The 17,307-nt window shown below is 36.3% G+C and overlaps 1 protein-coding gene across 1 annotated transcript; it reads left to right on the top strand.

Moving 5' to 3' along the window:
- Positions 1-258: 258 nt before the first annotated feature.
- Positions 259-17,109, top strand: LOC131161582 (uncharacterized). The gene is made up of 3 exons (XM_058117425.1): positions 259-614; positions 710-799; positions 16,802-17,109. Exons 1-3 carry the CDS (start codon positions 381-383, stop codon positions 16,877-16,879), a joined length of 402 nt encoding a protein of 133 aa, XP_057973408.1. The 5' UTR covers positions 259-380; the 3' UTR covers positions 16,880-17,109.
- Positions 17,110-17,307: the final 198 nt, after the last annotated feature.

Here is a 17,307-nt window from a genome sequence, read left to right as displayed (position 1 = left end):
AATCAAACCAAATTAAAAAATTAATTTAACCAAATCGACTAAATTGATCGGTTAATTCGATTAAAACTGAATTATGCCCACGCCTAGTCTCAAGCCCTAAAGGAGAATGGAATTCATGGGGTATAATCAATTATTGAACAAAATTTAAAGACTTGAACAAGATTAAGCCATCGCGGGCTGAGCCTTGGGCCGGCCAACACTCTCAATTTCACTTTTTCCTAAAAAAAAAATATTCAAAATTCAACAAAGCCCAAGCCGGACATTTCGCCACACGGCCCATTACCAAACCATTCAACCCACAATTGCTGCCTGGCTCTATCCTTAGCAGCTGCCTCTTTCTTCCTTCCCTCCCAAAACAATCCGCTGAATTTTCGGAAAGAATGGCGATTGGGATTGGCGGTAGTGCAGCAGTGTCCTTGATGCCAATGGCTTCTCTCTGTAGACGAAGAGTGGTTTTGGCCCCTTTCTCCTCCTATTCTTCATCTTCTTCGGTACCAAGGAAGCTCGTTCTCTATTCAAAGCCAGGTTGTTGTTTGTGTGATGGCCTCAAAGAAAAGCTTCACGCTGCCTTCTCTCTCTCTTCCTCTGATCCCCTTCACGATGTTGATTTAGAGGTCTCTCTCTCTCTCTCTCTCTCTCTCTCTCTCTCTCTCTCTCTATGCGCGCGTGTTTGTGTCTAACTGGTTTTACATTGTTTGGTTTTTCTCAGATAAGGGATATTGCCAGCAATCCTGACTGGGAGAAGGCTTACCAATATGAGATACCTGTGCTGGCAAGAGTACTGTCTGATGGCACGGAGGTTTGTTTTATTGATTTGGCATTTTGAGTGGCTTTAAATCTCATTTTCAGGCATGATATTTGAGAAGTTAAAAATGGGAAAGCTTCCAATTTGAGTAATTTAGAGCCGTGTAAGCGCCTGAAACTTGAATTTGGACATTAAAATAAATTGCAATAAGCCTGAAATTAATGGGTTTCATTTCAGAGAGTTGCGCGACAAAAACACCAAAACCGGACAGCCGTTTTTCTTACTGTGCTCATTTTGATATTAGATACTGTGTAAGCGCCAATTGTTGCTGTAGAAGTAGAAGTCAAGATAGGGACTGCATTTGGATGAGAAAGAATGAAGGGGGCTAGTCCATAGGTTATATAAAAATTCATGGTGTGGCTCTTCATTTTTTGCATTTCCTGAAAATTTTCACTGCATCCTATACTTTTAGAAATATTGAAGATTTGGGATTTTATCTTTCAGCCTTTATAGGAGGTTAGATTGTGGAGGAAGAACAGGAGATCCTTTTTGCAGTTTGAATCAATTTTAATTATCATACAAATCCTTTCTGGATTTCAATGACAACTCCTTCCCGCATGAAACCACTGTCGTAATTTCAGGATGAGAATAAGGTCTTGCCAACTGACCATGTTATTTCAACAAAATACTTTCTTATAACCTTATCCATGAGTGTGTTTGTGACTCAGTGACTAAAGATGTTGTTCATTTTATTGTCCATGGCCAAATCCATTTTGATTACTGTTCTATCATCATTTGTAATGCATTAGTTTTTGTTGAGATCTGTACTTGTTCTTGTAGTTGTAGATTGTTGGCACTTAAAAGGATTGAGATTTTGAAAATTGTATGGTTTGGGAAATCTCTATCTTTGCCTCTCAATTATCACTGTCATGAGAGACTAGGAGAGCAATAGTTGTATCTTTATGCATCATCCTTATTTTTACAGTTTCTCTTCCTCATCTGATGGAAGCTTACTTGAGGTAGAAGTTGGGTTTTGTAATCAATGTCCAAACATTTCAATGTGCCTCTAAATTCTGATTCTGTGGAAATTGGTCCACATCTCCCTCAACATTACCTATTTGGCTTCACAAGTCTCCCATGTATTCATATATTATTAAGCAAAATACACTGACCTACCCTAAGTTTTTCTTAATAGATGATGTTCTCCTGCAACTTTCAATAAATGCTACAAACTTCCCTTAACATTTACAGCTACCTGGTTCACAATATGAAATCAGTGTCAAAATGCATGTAACCAATTATTGTGTTTGGATGCTCATGCAAAATAATTGTCAGAATTGCAAATTCGATTTTTGGTGATCAGGTGGAATGAAAAACTAGCCATTTTCACAAATTCCCCCATAATAGAACTACTTGTTTTCTCAACAATTTATGAGCAGCTTAAAATACTAGATTAATATGAAATTTAAATCAAGGTCAATGATTTACGATTAATTCATGGTTTTAAATTGCGATAGCGGGTGGCGTAATGTAACAGTAATGGGTGTTATGGGAAGTGGGAGTAGCGGATATTACATAATAGGAAGTAACGGCCGTGAAATTTTTTTCAAACACACACAACCTAATGCATATTACTGTATTTGCATGTTCTAAGCTTTTAACCCTTTCTAGAAAGAGTTTTAGTGTATTTTGGAACCTTTAGCTCAACTAACTAAGTGTTTGATAAGGGCAAGAATTTTACATTTGTTTCAAGCCACCATTGATAGAAAAATTACATGTATGCGCGTATTTATACTTCTCATTGTTCTTATGCATGATAAATTTTTATGTGTGCTAACTTAATTAATAAAACAAAATACATTATACACTCTATTAATCTATTAGACACATAAGGCATACAAAAAATACAAATATACAATAACAAGAAAAGAAAGAAGGTCGAAGTTGAAAAAATATGGAACATAAATATCAAATTGCTAATATTATCAAAATAAAATGTTTTCCTAACAATTTAGTATTTTCAAATTGTAAATTAATGCATCTCTTGTGAATATTTAAGAAAATAGTAAATTTTGTATCATTATCATCCTCATTATAATCTTTTCCCCCTCTCAGCAAATATATTGAGAATGATTTATGAAAAAAGGGGGGGGGGGGAATATTTTGTTGGCATAATATCATGTAGTAGTTACGTAATGGCCGTAGTGGCCTTTACATAACAGCCGTAGCAGCCTTTACAAAACAGTCTCGGTCCGTAACAGCCACTACAGCCATGATTTTTCTACCCACCCATTTTGTGGCGTGTAACGATATCGAGAACCCAAAAAACCTTTAATTAATGGCATTACATAATGGTCGCGGCCATTATTCAAAACCATGGATTAATTTCATATATCAATGTTATTCAAGGATTTTTCTTGTGGGCAGTTTCTCCTCATAATTGATAATCTCGCTCAAAAAAAATAAAAGAGTTTGCATTAAAATTAATCAGGAAAATTACAAATAACTGCATGAATAACAGTAAAAAATTAAAGAAAAAGATACTTAGGGGTATAGTTGTCAATCAAGATTCGAAATTGTGAATTGAAATTCCAATTTTGGGATTCAAGAATCGAATTGAATCGTAAGATTTAATACAAATTTCTAAAGTCAATTTAAAATGACTTGCATATATTGATATAAGAACAACAAGCAAAATAGTAAAATACATTTAAATTTTAACAATAAAAGCATCATATTTCATGTGTATGCTTTCCCTAAACAAATGAAAAGTAAGGGAATGAAATATTAATGAAGAATGAAACTTTATGCTATTTAAGGGAAGGAATCAAGAAAAATAATAAACTGAACTTTTAGAATTTATCGACAATTAAAAAATAATAATACTTAGTTCTTATTCTTTCTCAGATTAAGAAGAGAAAAAACCATTAAAAAATTATATAATTGAACAAACTACTAGAAAACCAACTTTTGAATCTTAACAACACAAAGAAACATTAGTACCACCTTAGTTGACCCTTCTCCATGGCAGAACACTACTACTCCAAGAATGATGAATGGTTTTGTGAAGGCAAGATAAGACCTAAAGTTCTATTTTATTTTATTTTATTTTTAGCTCAAAACTAATGTAGGCAAGGAATGGAAGGAAATCGAGTAAAAATAAAAACAATAAAATAAATAAATAAATGTTGTTTTTAGGGTTTTAAACTTGTCGGGGTTGTCAAGATATGATAGGTCCAAAACTCTGTGAATTAATGGATTCAGACCGATTCTTTAGACTCACAAGGTGGATCCATAGATTCAACAATGATTTAGTCATTTTTCGATTCATTAGTAAGATTCGAATCTATTTGGTGTGGAATTGGTACAAATCATATGACTTGAATCATGAATCATAAGACTCTTAACAACTATGTGTAGAGGACATTGTAAAACTACAGAACAAAATATAATAATAATGATCTAGAAGGACAACGACCTGGTAATCAATGAAGTAATCTCATCAGTTTCGTAAATGGGGTTCATAGAGGAATTGGGAAAATGACAAGGGCAATTAACTGTTAGTATTGCCTATGGCCTGAAGGGGTGCTCTTGGAAGTTGCATGACCCTAACTTCCGGAGCTTGGGCATCTGGAAAATTGCTGCACTTGGGTGACTGGAAAATGGTAGAACTGCCAACCCTCAACAGTAATTGGAAAATCCTTTAGGCCCTAATTGGAACTTCAAAAGCATTAGGGAAGGAAATGAAAATATTAGGGAATCCACTTTTTCATGTTTGGTTATCAAGGAAGTGAGAAAGAAAATAAAAAATATACCAAATCAAAGAAGGAAAATTTAATTTTACACCAATATTTGATTTTTCCTATTTTTTAATCATATTGGAATAATGTTTAATTTTAATAGCATTTGATGTAGAGAGAAAATTCAATGGAAAATGAAATTCCTTCATATTTTCCTTTACTTTCTTTTCCCAAACAAAATCATAGATTCACACAGCCCTAGACTAGTGCAATTTTCATCTTGTTGAGAAAAAATACAAAGAAAATAAAATAAAAAGGAACGTGATCTAGAAAACTGTCTTTACCTGATAAAAAGACAACATATTCGGAAAACTACGACAACCATCAGTGATCAACATGGTTGCCGACAATCCTTCTGTCATTTTTCTTTTTTTCTTTCTTCTTTTCTCACCCTTTGTTATGGTATCAATTTAACCAAGGCAGGCATTTTGACTTTAAGAAGAGGGATTTGCTGAGAATTGAGAGGGGGTTTCCCCATGAAAGATGGCAATCCCCATGATCATTGGTAACCTGATCAAGCTACATTTGTGGCATGATTGCAGCCATGTCTGAGAGTCTAAGCTGTTGAGATTGTGAGGCTTATTTGTTAACTAGGTTATGGCACCCACAAGGGATGGTGGCTAAATTAGATGACGTCAAATTTACAAACATTTCTAACTATAAAAACCAAGTGCATAAGCAATCACAAAAAGTGAGTAAACAAAATAACAAATACAATCAAATACACGAGGCTTAATAGTGGTTCAGCCCCACGTGGCTGGTGACCTACATCCGCTACCCAATAAACGTTGCTTGGGTATTCCATGAGTAAATCATCAGGCACACATGCTTTTGGCACTTGGATTCTCAGTCCAAGGCAACTCAGATTCAGCCAATAAACAAAAGATCCCTGGATCTCTCTCTCTCTCTCTCTCTCTCTTTATATATATATATATATATATATTATCAACAAAAAGGAAATATATTAGCAACGAATCAAGGGGATGCCAAGCTGTGGTACAAAACATCAGCCACTCTAAAGAGCGTCGCAAACATCAAGGATTACATAATGATCATTAACGATTTTCCCACTAAGCCAGCTAAGACAGCAGCAATCCATTGGTCTTTGCAAGTCTGAAACAAAGTAATTGAATCTTTGAAAGCTCTCTGATCTCTTAAAAGATGGCGAGAGGGATGAGGTTCAATTGTTCAAAGCCTTTCGCTTCTCATTTGTGGCTCTGTTGCTTTTTGAAGCCCAAATCTCCCCTCCAACTGAATTGTCCATAACCCACTGCTGCCGAAAGAGCCAAATTCCACAAGTTCCTTGTCCAGGGGCAATGGAGAAGAATTTGGTTGACTAATTCAACATCAGCCATACAGAGAAAACCTTATTTGTACTGTAAGCCCCCTTTTTTTGCAAATTTTCAAGGGTTAAAGTATTTCCATGTATGGACTCCCAAGCAAAAAAGGCAACCTTTGAAGGGACTGTTGTCCTCCAAATGTGAAGCCAAGGGGAGTTATCGCAAATTGTTCCCAATGATGGGAGCTTCTTGCAGAAAGATTTAATAGTGAAAATGCTGTTTTTGTCCAAAGCCTATGGTTTGTTGGGATGTTTTGGTGACGGAATTTGTAGAGAAATCTGTAAAAGTCAGAGAGTGTATGAAGTTCCAAATCTGCCACGTTCCTGGTAAAAGGAATGTCCTAGAAAATTCCCTGATCGGTGATTTGGAGATGATGACTGATAAGGGCATTTTTGTCACAAACCAAGTTGTAGATGGAAGGAAAGGCAGCTCTAAGATTACTGTTCTCATGCCACACATCGTGCCAAAAGTAAACATTGGCCCTTTTCCCACTTGAAATGTCTCACAAATTGGAAAAAAATCATCCCATCCTTTCCTGATGAATTTCCGTACTCCCACTCCATAGGGACCCTTTCCGTTGTGAGTTGTCCAATCATTGTGCTCAAGCCCATACTTAGAAACAATAATATCCCACAAAAAGTGGTCTTTCTCCTTCATGAACCTTTATAACCACTTCTTGAGGAGGGCTTTATTGAAAGTGAGGAGGGATTTCAACCCCAAACCTCCCAAAAAAATGGGCTGTTTGACCACTCCCCATTTAACAAGATGATATTTAAACTCCTCCACTGAGCTTTCCCAAAAAAATCTTCTCTAAATTCCCTCCAATCTCCTAGCAGCCGAGGCCGGTAAGGGAAGGAGAGGCATGAAGTAAATTGGAAGATCCATCAAAGTGCTCCTGATAGGAGTGAATCTGCCTCCTTGTGATAAGAAATTTTTTTCCATCCTGCCAATCTCCTTTCAAATTTTTCAAGGGTCCTAGACTCCTTTGCCTTTGAATTTGGCTCCGAGGGGGAGACTGAGGTAATTAATGGGAAAGATTCCCTATCTTGCAACCCAAAAGACCAGCGAGGAAAGTCCCTTCCCCAACCCCACCCCCCCCCCCCTCCCCCTCCCCCTGGCGTCTCTTCAATTGGAATAAGCTCAATTTTACGAAGGTTCACTTTTAGGCCTGAGACAGCCTCAAACCCTAACAAAATGCATTGGAGATTGAGGATATGAAGGGGGTCATCTTCACAAAAAATGATAGTATCATCTGTGAAAGGAAGATGAGAAACTTTTGTAAGACTTCCATTTCTGCCCACGTTGAGACCTCTAAGATATCTCCTTCAATAGCTTTCATCAGCATGAGGCTAAGTCCCTCCATGACCAAAATATACAGAAAAAGGGACAAAGGATCTACTTGTCTCAAGCATCTCGAGGAGTGAAAGAAATCAGAAGGGCAACCATTTATGAGCACTGAGAAGCTTGGAGATTTGATGCGTTGAGCAATCCAACTACATAACTCCCCAAAGCCCATTTTCCTGAGGAGATAAAGAAGGAATTTCCCGTTGACATGATCAAATGCTTTTCCCATATCCAATTTGCACACTATTCCCCTTTTTCCCTCCTTCACGTAGGTCTCCACACCACCTCATTAGCAATAAGGGCGGCATCCATAATTTGTCTTCCAACCACAAAAGCATGTTGATACTGAGCAATGACTTCCAATATTGCTTTTTAGAACCTCTCAGCTAGCACTTTCACAATAATTTTATAAATGCTTCCCACCGAGTTAACGGGCCAAAGATCGTTGATGTTAGCAGTCCCAACTGTCTTTGGAACAAGAGTGACAAAAGTGGTATTTATGCAACTAACGAATTTTCCTAATCTATGAAACTGCTTAAACACGTTTAACAGGTTGTGCTTGAGGAGGCTCCAGTTAGCCTGAAAGAAAGCCAAAGAGAAACCATATGATCCAGGCACTTCATCACTATTGCAATCTTTAATAGCTTAAAAGACTTCTCCTTCTTCAAAGGGTCTCTCAAGCCACCTTACAGTGGAAGAACTGAGAGAACTGAAATTGATGCCATCCACTGTAGATCTCCAAGCCTCAGGTTCAATGTAGAGGTCTTTATAACAATCACAAATGCCTTTAATAAAATCCTCCTCACTGGTTAAGTTGATTTCCCCAATTTCAATGTTGGATAAGGTGTTACTCCTATGATGAGTGTTTTTTGTCCTATGAAAGAATTTTGTATTTCCACCTCTTTGAGCCATAAAGCTCTGGATTTCTGCCTCCAAGATCTCTTCAAGATTAATAACCTCATTCAATTCCTTCTTAAGCATAACTCTTTTGGCTCTCCATTCGTCATCAAGACCCTCGATTATTTTGTGCTCATCAATCTCTTTGATGCCATTAAGGATAACAATCTTCTTCGCTTGGATATTCCCAAAGGTGTTTCTGTTCCATATCTCTAGCTTTTCTTTTATTCTTTGAACTTTGAGACAAGCACAAAACTAGCCTTCCCCGTGATCAAAATATAAGACCACCAAGTTTTCACTAACTACCCAAAACATGTTTTAACCACATTTCTCTATATTGTTGTGAATATTTTTTTTCTCTCTTTCCCACTACTTTAATTGCACACAAAGCAGGGTTAAATAGGGTGTAGCTGTTAAGACACAAATATTGTTCCATGTATAATTCCCTTTTGTTTAAAAAATTCAAATGTAGCTCTTAAGAAAATGGGTAAGACTGTCGCACTCTTTGTTTAGGAAAGTCAAATATTCAATCTCAAAGATAAGGCAACAATTATGTCATTATGACTTCAGTAAATATCTAGCAATACGTTTTAAATTGAAATTTCAAAATTCAAAATAAATGATTGTTGAGGACAAAGCTTATTCTGCTCTAAATCTGGCAGCACATAATTCCCTATTCAAATAAATATATAGAATGATTTTAAAGCACAAAATAATATATAAACACATGCCTATGTTTAAAAATATCATATGAACTAAATGAAGAAATTGTCTAAAGAAAAGAGAAAGCACTCTGGTGAGGTAGTGCCAAAGATTATAAAGACGAATTTAGAAGGAGAGTTAGTTATTGTGGAAGACATAAATGCTAAGAAGATAGGTAATTCTTGTGGTGGGTTTAGCAAAGGAAAGGAGGTACTAAAATTTGGGGGGGTGGGGGATTTATCAGATAATGAAAGCAATGGTGTTAGTGAGATTGTTTATGGTGGGGTTTACTATTGGGATGAAATTGGGGAACAATATGGATGTGTTTCTGATTCCAGTGACGTTCTAGGGGACTTTTCATATGTACATGTGTCCCCTTTGGAAGGATTGGAGGGGGTCTCTATATTTGAAAATGACGGTTTGGTTAATGAGTTGCAGCGCAAAGAGGGTATTTTACCAACACCTAGTGGAGGAGATTTCACATAAGGGTTTAGAAGTTTAAGATCTCATGGATAAATTGGATTTAAAGTTTTGTGATCCTGGGAGAAATGAAGTGCGTTTTGATGGGTGTAAAAACAGAGCTAAAAAGGATCAAAGGGAGCTAGCTAACTTGAAGTGTTTGGTGAATTATGAAAGAAAAGGATTGAAGAGGGGGTACCTTGTTTAATTTTTAATTTTTTCATTTTATTTATTTTATTTTTATGGGTTGGACTTCTTGTCCTCTTTCATTGTAACTTCTCTTTCTCTATCTAATATACTTTCTTTTATTATCAAAAAATAAATGTAACTATAATGACCTAAAATAACTGTGCAAAATAACAAAGTTTGTGTTTTTATTGAATAGAAGTTTTTATTTCTGCCTGGTAATGAGTCAACTCAAGTCTGCTCATGCAGAGTCTGACGTGCCATGAGTCAGCTTGTGCAAAGCATAAATTGACTATTGCTATGCTAGAACCCATTTCAAACTTGTTTCAAGAATTCTTTAGTCTGATGTATTGTAAGCAATAAGTACACATACAAATCATCACGAGGCTTTGGAATAATCACATCATTAACTCAAAATAATAAATTCAACACAATACGCAGCACATAAGTTTTGTACTCTAAACAGCATATAACGCATGAGTTTTGTATTCAAAACATCACATAACACATGAGTTTCTTATCATCAAATTGTATCACTTAGGCTCTAGTTTTTTAGAATGGATGTCCTAGCCATAAATTGACTGAGTAGGGGTGTCCGCTTAGTTAAAGGTTTAGTCCTGTGAGGAATTGAACCCGAAGTCCTCTCAGTCCACAGCTTGCCCTTATGTATGTATGTGCAATAGTCTCCAGAAATACTACTTCTGAGTAATCATCAATTGCTTGGAATATAACTTTTTCCATTTCTAAAACAATTTCATGGTCTTGGAGAAACTCATAGGCTAGCAGTTTTGTATGAATGCCCTAAATCTTTCAGCAACATTTTCAGAAATTAGGAAGTGAAATGGTGAACCAATCAATCATAAATCATAAAATATAATGGTGCAATCCCTGCCTTTTCCCATAGTTGTAAATCAGGCAACACAGTTTGGTCAGCTGCAATGGTTCAGAAAAGTTGATCAAATGGGAGGGGTGGTCACTGTATGGAGCTAGTCCTCTCTTTGTTTTGTTTATCTGGTTTTTAAATGTAGATGGGAGATGGATATGATGGAGGTGTATGCCTTGTGGGATTGGGAAATCAAAGTAGCAAAAGCAGGGAGATCCCTGCAGCAGAGATGCTATTGGATGGCTTGTCGGAGATGGTGGCAGAGAGGTTGTTGCTGCCCGCTGGTATTTCAATGGTGATTACAGCAGCTCAGTTGAGCTTCCTAGTCCTTTCAAAATCATTCAATTGTGTGCAGATGCACTCCAATTTTAATAGTGACATCTTTCAAACTTTAACTGTGACAAACACAATTGTCCTAAGAAAGCATAAATAATGCCATTTATTGGATGTCAGTGCCAAGGAAAATTAGTGGCATTGTTTTTTTCAATGTAAGGATTCAAAAGTGCCAATTAGATTGAAATGCTCTCAAAATATTATAAGTTCTTCACTCTTTTCAAAGAGAGAAACCTGAATACTTCTAGGAAGTCGGTTGTCTCTTCCATATAACTAAACTGTTGGCAGATGCAGACTCTTTACTTCCTTTTCTTTTTACATGTACTTTTTTCTTTGTTTCGCGCCGCGCCGGGGGGGGGGGGTGGTACTTGCTGATTTATATTGATAGTTTGTTAGTACAATAAAAGGATAATTCAAATTTTTAAAATTCTACACACAAATTAGTCTCAAATTGAATTGGAATGGGAGGCAAGACACTTTTTACCCTTTATTTGAAGATTTTCTATTGTATTTTTAATCACAAAAATAGTTTAAATGTTGCTCAAAATTTTATATGCAAAACTTTTAAAGTTGACTATTCTATATTTCTATTAATTTGAAAATGCATGGGGTATATCATTGGGGACATTCCAAACAGTTTTAACATAATAGTAATATATTGCATTATATAAATGTGGAATTAACTGGACCTAAGGAAGCATTTGCCCCCATTGGCACCTTGGATCCATTTTTTTAATCTGAAAAATGTCTCTACAAAACTCTATATGACACTGTAGACGCCTTATTTTTTTAAAAAATGAAGGTGACAATAAATTTCTAGTATATATGAGTATGACATAGTGATGTAGGACAAGAAGCAAGCCCTTGGGAAGATCCTTGTTGCAGAATAATTAAGAAGAATTGGGTTAAGGATTGTTGGGTTTAATTAGTAGTTTATTATGTGTTTTGTTTAATTGGTATAGTATTATGTGTATTTGGAAGCTTTTTTGTAATATTTCTGTATCATAATGGGTATATTTGTAATGTAATGTAGTTTTGGGGTACATGTGCTAATTTCATGTGAAGAGGCCTTCTTATAAGTAGTGTTTGAAAGCCATGTTGTAGGCAGTTGTTGAATTTAAAGTGAACATGAGTTTCCCCCATGTATCTCCTCTCTCCCCTCTTCTTCTTCCCTTCTCTTCTCCTGGTTCTTTTCATGGCTGCAGATCCTTGATGCTGCCACTGAATCATTTGGTATCAGAGCCCAGCCACGATCTCCATTCTTCCATTTCAATCCACCCATTCTCCCCTCACTCTTCTCCTCTTCTTCTTCTCTATTTTTTCTCTAATTCAGTTTTTCTTCCCCTGCTCTATTGCTTCTCTCTCTCTCTCTCTCTCTATGATTTGTGAATTCTATTGCTTTTTTAACACAAATTGTTCTACGAGTTCACAAGTTGTAGGAAGATCCCAAAACAAAACAGAAGCATTCATAGTTCTGAACTTCTCAAAAATTCCCACCATGTCACCCTTCTTCGAACATCCATTCCCTCGAAAATTCTCATGACAGCACCCACACCAACTGAAATAGACACCTCTGAAAGGCCTACCAGAAGATCTTCATCATTTTCCAACCAAGCGCATGGTCCCACACACCGGCAAAAGATTGCCTAGCCTTCAGCTCTTCAAAAATCCTAACCTCTTGTGCTTTTCTCATCACACCACCACCACCATTGCAATCCCCATACCCTGATCTCCCTTCACCCCAAATTTCTTCACTCAAGGGTCACTGCCAACAAGTCATGTGCCTCATGTGCTGGCTATGTGCATGAGAGAAGTTGCCAGAATTCCCTGTGACTGCCAAACTGCAAGAAATTGGTTCCAGCCATGAGAATTTGGTGTTTCCTCCCCAGATTTTGAGATTTTGACTCCTATCCAAATGGGTGCTTATTTTGATATATATGAATATTAGCCATGTACTCCATGGTTCTCCTTGGTTGGATGATTTGGGTGTGACTCATGGACACGAGAACACATATGTCTCCACTATAATGGTCAGAAGATCATCTTGAAGCCCGCACTACCAACCAAACAAGACACAATCTATTAGAGTTACTCAACTTGAAGACACTACAAACAAGGAAATGAATGTGTTTCAAGACATCCAAAGTCTTTCAAACATTCCCCTATTATAGCGTTTGTCATCCCCGATGAGTTTATTCATGCCAACTCACAATTAAAGTCTATGATGCTGTCAAAGGATTGTGGTTTCTTGTATCACTCAAGCCCTAGATTTCGAAGAATCCAAGTTTGCTTCTCACTTCTAATCCTCCAACATTTCAAAATTCAAGGCCAAATTTTTTCTAACTGGGGCAGATTTAGTGTAGGACAGGAAGCAACCCTTTGGGAAGATCCTTGTTGGAAAATAATTAAGAAGAATTGGGTTAAGGGATTGTTGGGTCTAGTTAGTTGTTTATTATGTGTTTAGTTTAATTAGTATAGTATTATGTGTATTTGGGGGCCTATTTGTAATATTTGTGTATTATAGGGGCTATGTTTGTTATGTAATGTAGTTTTAGGGATATATATGTAATTTCTTGTGAAGAGGTTTCTTATAAATAGTGTTTGAAAGCCATGTTATAGATTGTCATTGAATTTGAATTTGAAAGGAACATGAGTTTCCCCCATGTATCTCCTCTCTTCCCTCTTCTTTTTCCTTTCTCTCCTACATTCTTTCATGTCTGTAGATCCTTGATGCTGCCCCTGCATCACATAGCTTTCACTTGACTGTTAAGAAGTGCCCTTTCTTCTATAGCTGATGAAATTCAATAAACACAATGATGCCCCTAACTCAATCTGAAGTCCTTCCATATACTTCATATAAGAAAAAATGTGTAAGAAAGAAAAAAGTTCCACTAACAATGTTACTCCTATACTCCATGTGCAGTCCATATTTCAAAATATGCCTCATGGACTGGGTATCCTATTGTTATGGTGTCTACGCATAGAAGTAATACCAGTAGAGTTCTTTTCTTGTTTGTGTGTGGGGGTGGGGATGGTGGGGTTGGTTTAAAAAATGTGAAGTTTAATTGCAGCTAGACCTAGACTATAGTGGGCAACTTTGCCTAGCTGGGAAACTCATCCATCGAGGTCTGTGCAGCCAATTAAAAATTGGGGCTCACCTAGCTGAACCCAAGTGAGACCTGCCACAATTTTATTATGTGTGCTTTGCTGGTCACTCATATAATTGTTCACAAATTATGTACTTTGATGTTCTATTAAAAAGATGTGCTTTGCAGAAAAAAAAAAATCATGTTTAAAATTGTGTAACCAACTAATTAACATTATTTATGAAATGTTTAATATCTTTAGGTATTATCTTTGTTAGATCTTGATGCAAAATATAATAGATTTATTAGGTTGCTTGGGAAATTATCCACGAACTTTAGCATGGCTTCTCCAAAATTTTCTTGAAAATATTAGATCCAGAATGCCGGAAATTGGGACTGTCTTGAAAATACTAGACCTAGAGTGCAGGAAATTGAAACTTGGGACTTTGATTTGAAAATCACACTTCTTGTTGAAAAGTTCTTCACAAAATAAAGAAGCTGATTAGGGGGACACATTTTGTGAGGGATTAAGCCTTCAACTTTGCTTGACTTTTGGTAGTCTTTGTGACACAGTAGTTTGCATAGACAAGAAAAGAGCTTGGTCCATCCTGGATGAAAATTATGAGTAACTTGGGAATCATCCCAAGTAAAGATGCTTTCTATTGCAAATATTGTAGGTGCATATGCAAAGAAATTATGGCTGGATGCTTTCTAAAATAATTTACAGAGAGCAACGGCGGAATCACTCCTAGAAACAATCATTTCAAAAGGAATATCCATTTTTCGGTCATTTAGAAAAAATTATTTTGAACTGAATTTCTAGTGTTCATTCCAATGTTTTAAAAGGCGCAGGCATAAGGCGAGGCATTTTAACCCTTAAGAGGTGAAGCATAAGCCTTAAGGCGTTGGGGCATAAGATTTTTGAAAATTTGTTTTTAAGATAAAAATATGTAAATAAATTATATGTATTGTAAAAATAAATAAAGAACTAAGAAAGCCACAAATATAATGTAAAAAGGAAAAATTAGATATACTTTGCAAACTACTTGTTGGCCATTCAAAATTGCTAACTTGAGTACATGACTTGAATCATGACAAGATAACTATACTATTATAACGATCAAACTATTTTCATGATCTAAAATACTACTCTTAGTTATTTTGGAAAGGTTGAGGTTTAAGAGTTTTAGAAATCAATTCATATTATGACATTGCTTTTATATTAACATGTTGAAATTTTCTAACCAATTCCAACTTGAGAATCACTCTTCCAAAATCCGTTAAGCCTCAACTAAAGAAGCACGAAAGGCATGCCCCTTTTGTAAAAATGCATAAGCCTCAGCAAGTAATGCGTTAGCCTTTTTGGTATTTGGTGTTTTAGATTGAGCTTCAAGGCGTTTTAGGCATTTCTTGCCTTGAGGCGAGCCTTGTTTGAGCCTTTTAAAACACTGGTTCATTCATTTATTAAGCCATTATGAAGGCATTACATTAAATACTAATGTCTAGATGTCTCTGGCAGTACAATCTTCTAATTTTTGCTATGACAACCCTTGAGATGTATTTTACATCATAGGGGCTAAAAAAGGAGCCCAATGCACAAAGCTCCCGTGTATGTGGGGTCTGGGGAAGGTGTAGACTCCCAAATCATGGTTCTTTAGACCTTGAACTTCCAAATCATGCTTGTATGATTTCAAAAGGAATTGATACTGAAACCATATTAATCATATCATCCTTAATCATATCATGGCAATTGTAGTCGTCCTGTTCTTCAACTGTTATTCCTAGACACTGCTCATGAGATAAAATTTAATTGATTGACCTCAAAATTTGCTCCAAAAATTGGTATAGATGTTTCCTGTGGATGATCTGTTAGACAGATTTAGTCATATTTTTCAGATCACATACAAATTTTACCCTGATAAACGAATTGCATCCTTTGTTGGAGCCTTTGGCAAAGTCTTTCATTTCTTTGTTGAATATAAAAAACATCAATATTTGTAATCAAAGTCTACTATTGGTTTCATTATCAATATTTTTATTTCTTGTTCCCCACCCCAAAAAATATTATCCTAAAAATTGAAATTTTCATTGTTATTAATTGAAATCAATTTCACTTCTGTTCTTTTTCTTGGTTTCCATCTTTTCTTCTGCTGCTATCTCCTAAATCCCAAGAATAGATAATGCAGAGACAAAAATATCCTGTCCTGAATTTCAATGATAAATATAGATTTCGTTCATGCATCTTTATCCTCCAACAATTTGTAGTTTGGCTTCTCTATTATATTTGCAGCTTTAATTTCAGATATTTGGCTAGCTGAAGTCTTCTAACTTATGAAGTTTGCTTCAATGACAGAATTTTATTTACAGCTTCTTTCAAAGAATACAAAATTTTTTAGGCCTTGCATCTTGCTGTCTGGAACTCCGTCTGTGATGCACTTAATGTCCTAATTTTTTCTCATAGCCGGTCCCAAGCCCGGGTTAAGGAGGAGAATTGCGTTAGGTAGCTGACAGCCAGCGTAAAATTTGTCAGATCACTATGATATGGACACTTGCAACGTAGGTCTTATAATGTACCTGTGAGGAAAGAGTGACTTAGTTACTGTAGGGGGTAGTAGAAGGGGTAGGGGTAGACCTAAAACAACTTGGGAGGAGATAGTGAGTAAGGATTTAATATTCTTGAATCTATCAAAAGAAATGGTCCATGATTGCATAAATTGGTGGAAAATGATTCATATAGCCAACCCCACTTAATGGGACTAAAGCTTGGTTTTGTTGTTGTGTTATCTTGCTGTCTGGGTTCTTATCAATGAGCAAGTTGAATGAAATGGCAGCAAAGACCTAACTGTCAGAATACAGCATGAAGCTTTATGTAAATAGGTCAAGACTAGAGCTGCTTTTCTATTGCCAGAAAGATGAACTGCCACTTGAAGTCATCTCAACTGATTTGCTTTGGAAATATGCTTTTGTAGAATACATTTTTAATGTTAATAAACTAATAACTCGCAACATGTTGATATCTGTTTCAGGAAACTCTCCCTAGAATGTCCCCTCGCCTTGGAGTGGAGCTCATACAGAAAAAGATAGCAGCTGCTCTGAGACAGTAAGAGATTTTAGTGCCGTCCACTGTCAACCCAATTCCCCTAGGAGAAAGTAGCAGCTGCATAGAGAGTTGACAGTAAAATGCTCTGCTGCCCCCTGTATGATTCGCGTTCACTATTGCTATATCATCTTCTCTTTAGGGAAAGAGCCTCAAATGAGGAGTTGTAAAGTGGCTTGTAAACTCCAACACGAGCTGAATGTTAACTACAAGTTTACATATTGAATTTTTATGACATTCTTTTTGCCTGGTTGCTCTACTGTTTTTATTTGAAGGAAAGCTAGCATACAACTCATCATTGTAATTACAGTTTTCGCCAAAAATATCAAACTATATCTGTTATTATTTTCATTTATTTACACAGGTGATCATAATTTCGACAATCTCCTTGCTGACAAGTCTGAAACTCTGAAACGGTCCTTGGGGTGACTAGTA

This window comes from Malania oleifera, chromosome 8 (genome assembly GCF_029873635.1).
Source record: "Malania oleifera isolate guangnan ecotype guangnan chromosome 8, ASM2987363v1, whole genome shotgun sequence".
Lineage (NCBI taxonomy): Eukaryota > Viridiplantae > Streptophyta > Magnoliopsida > Santalales > Ximeniaceae > Malania > Malania oleifera.
Note: the sequence above shows the minus strand (reverse complement) of the source record. Positions and strands in the feature narration are given on the sequence as shown.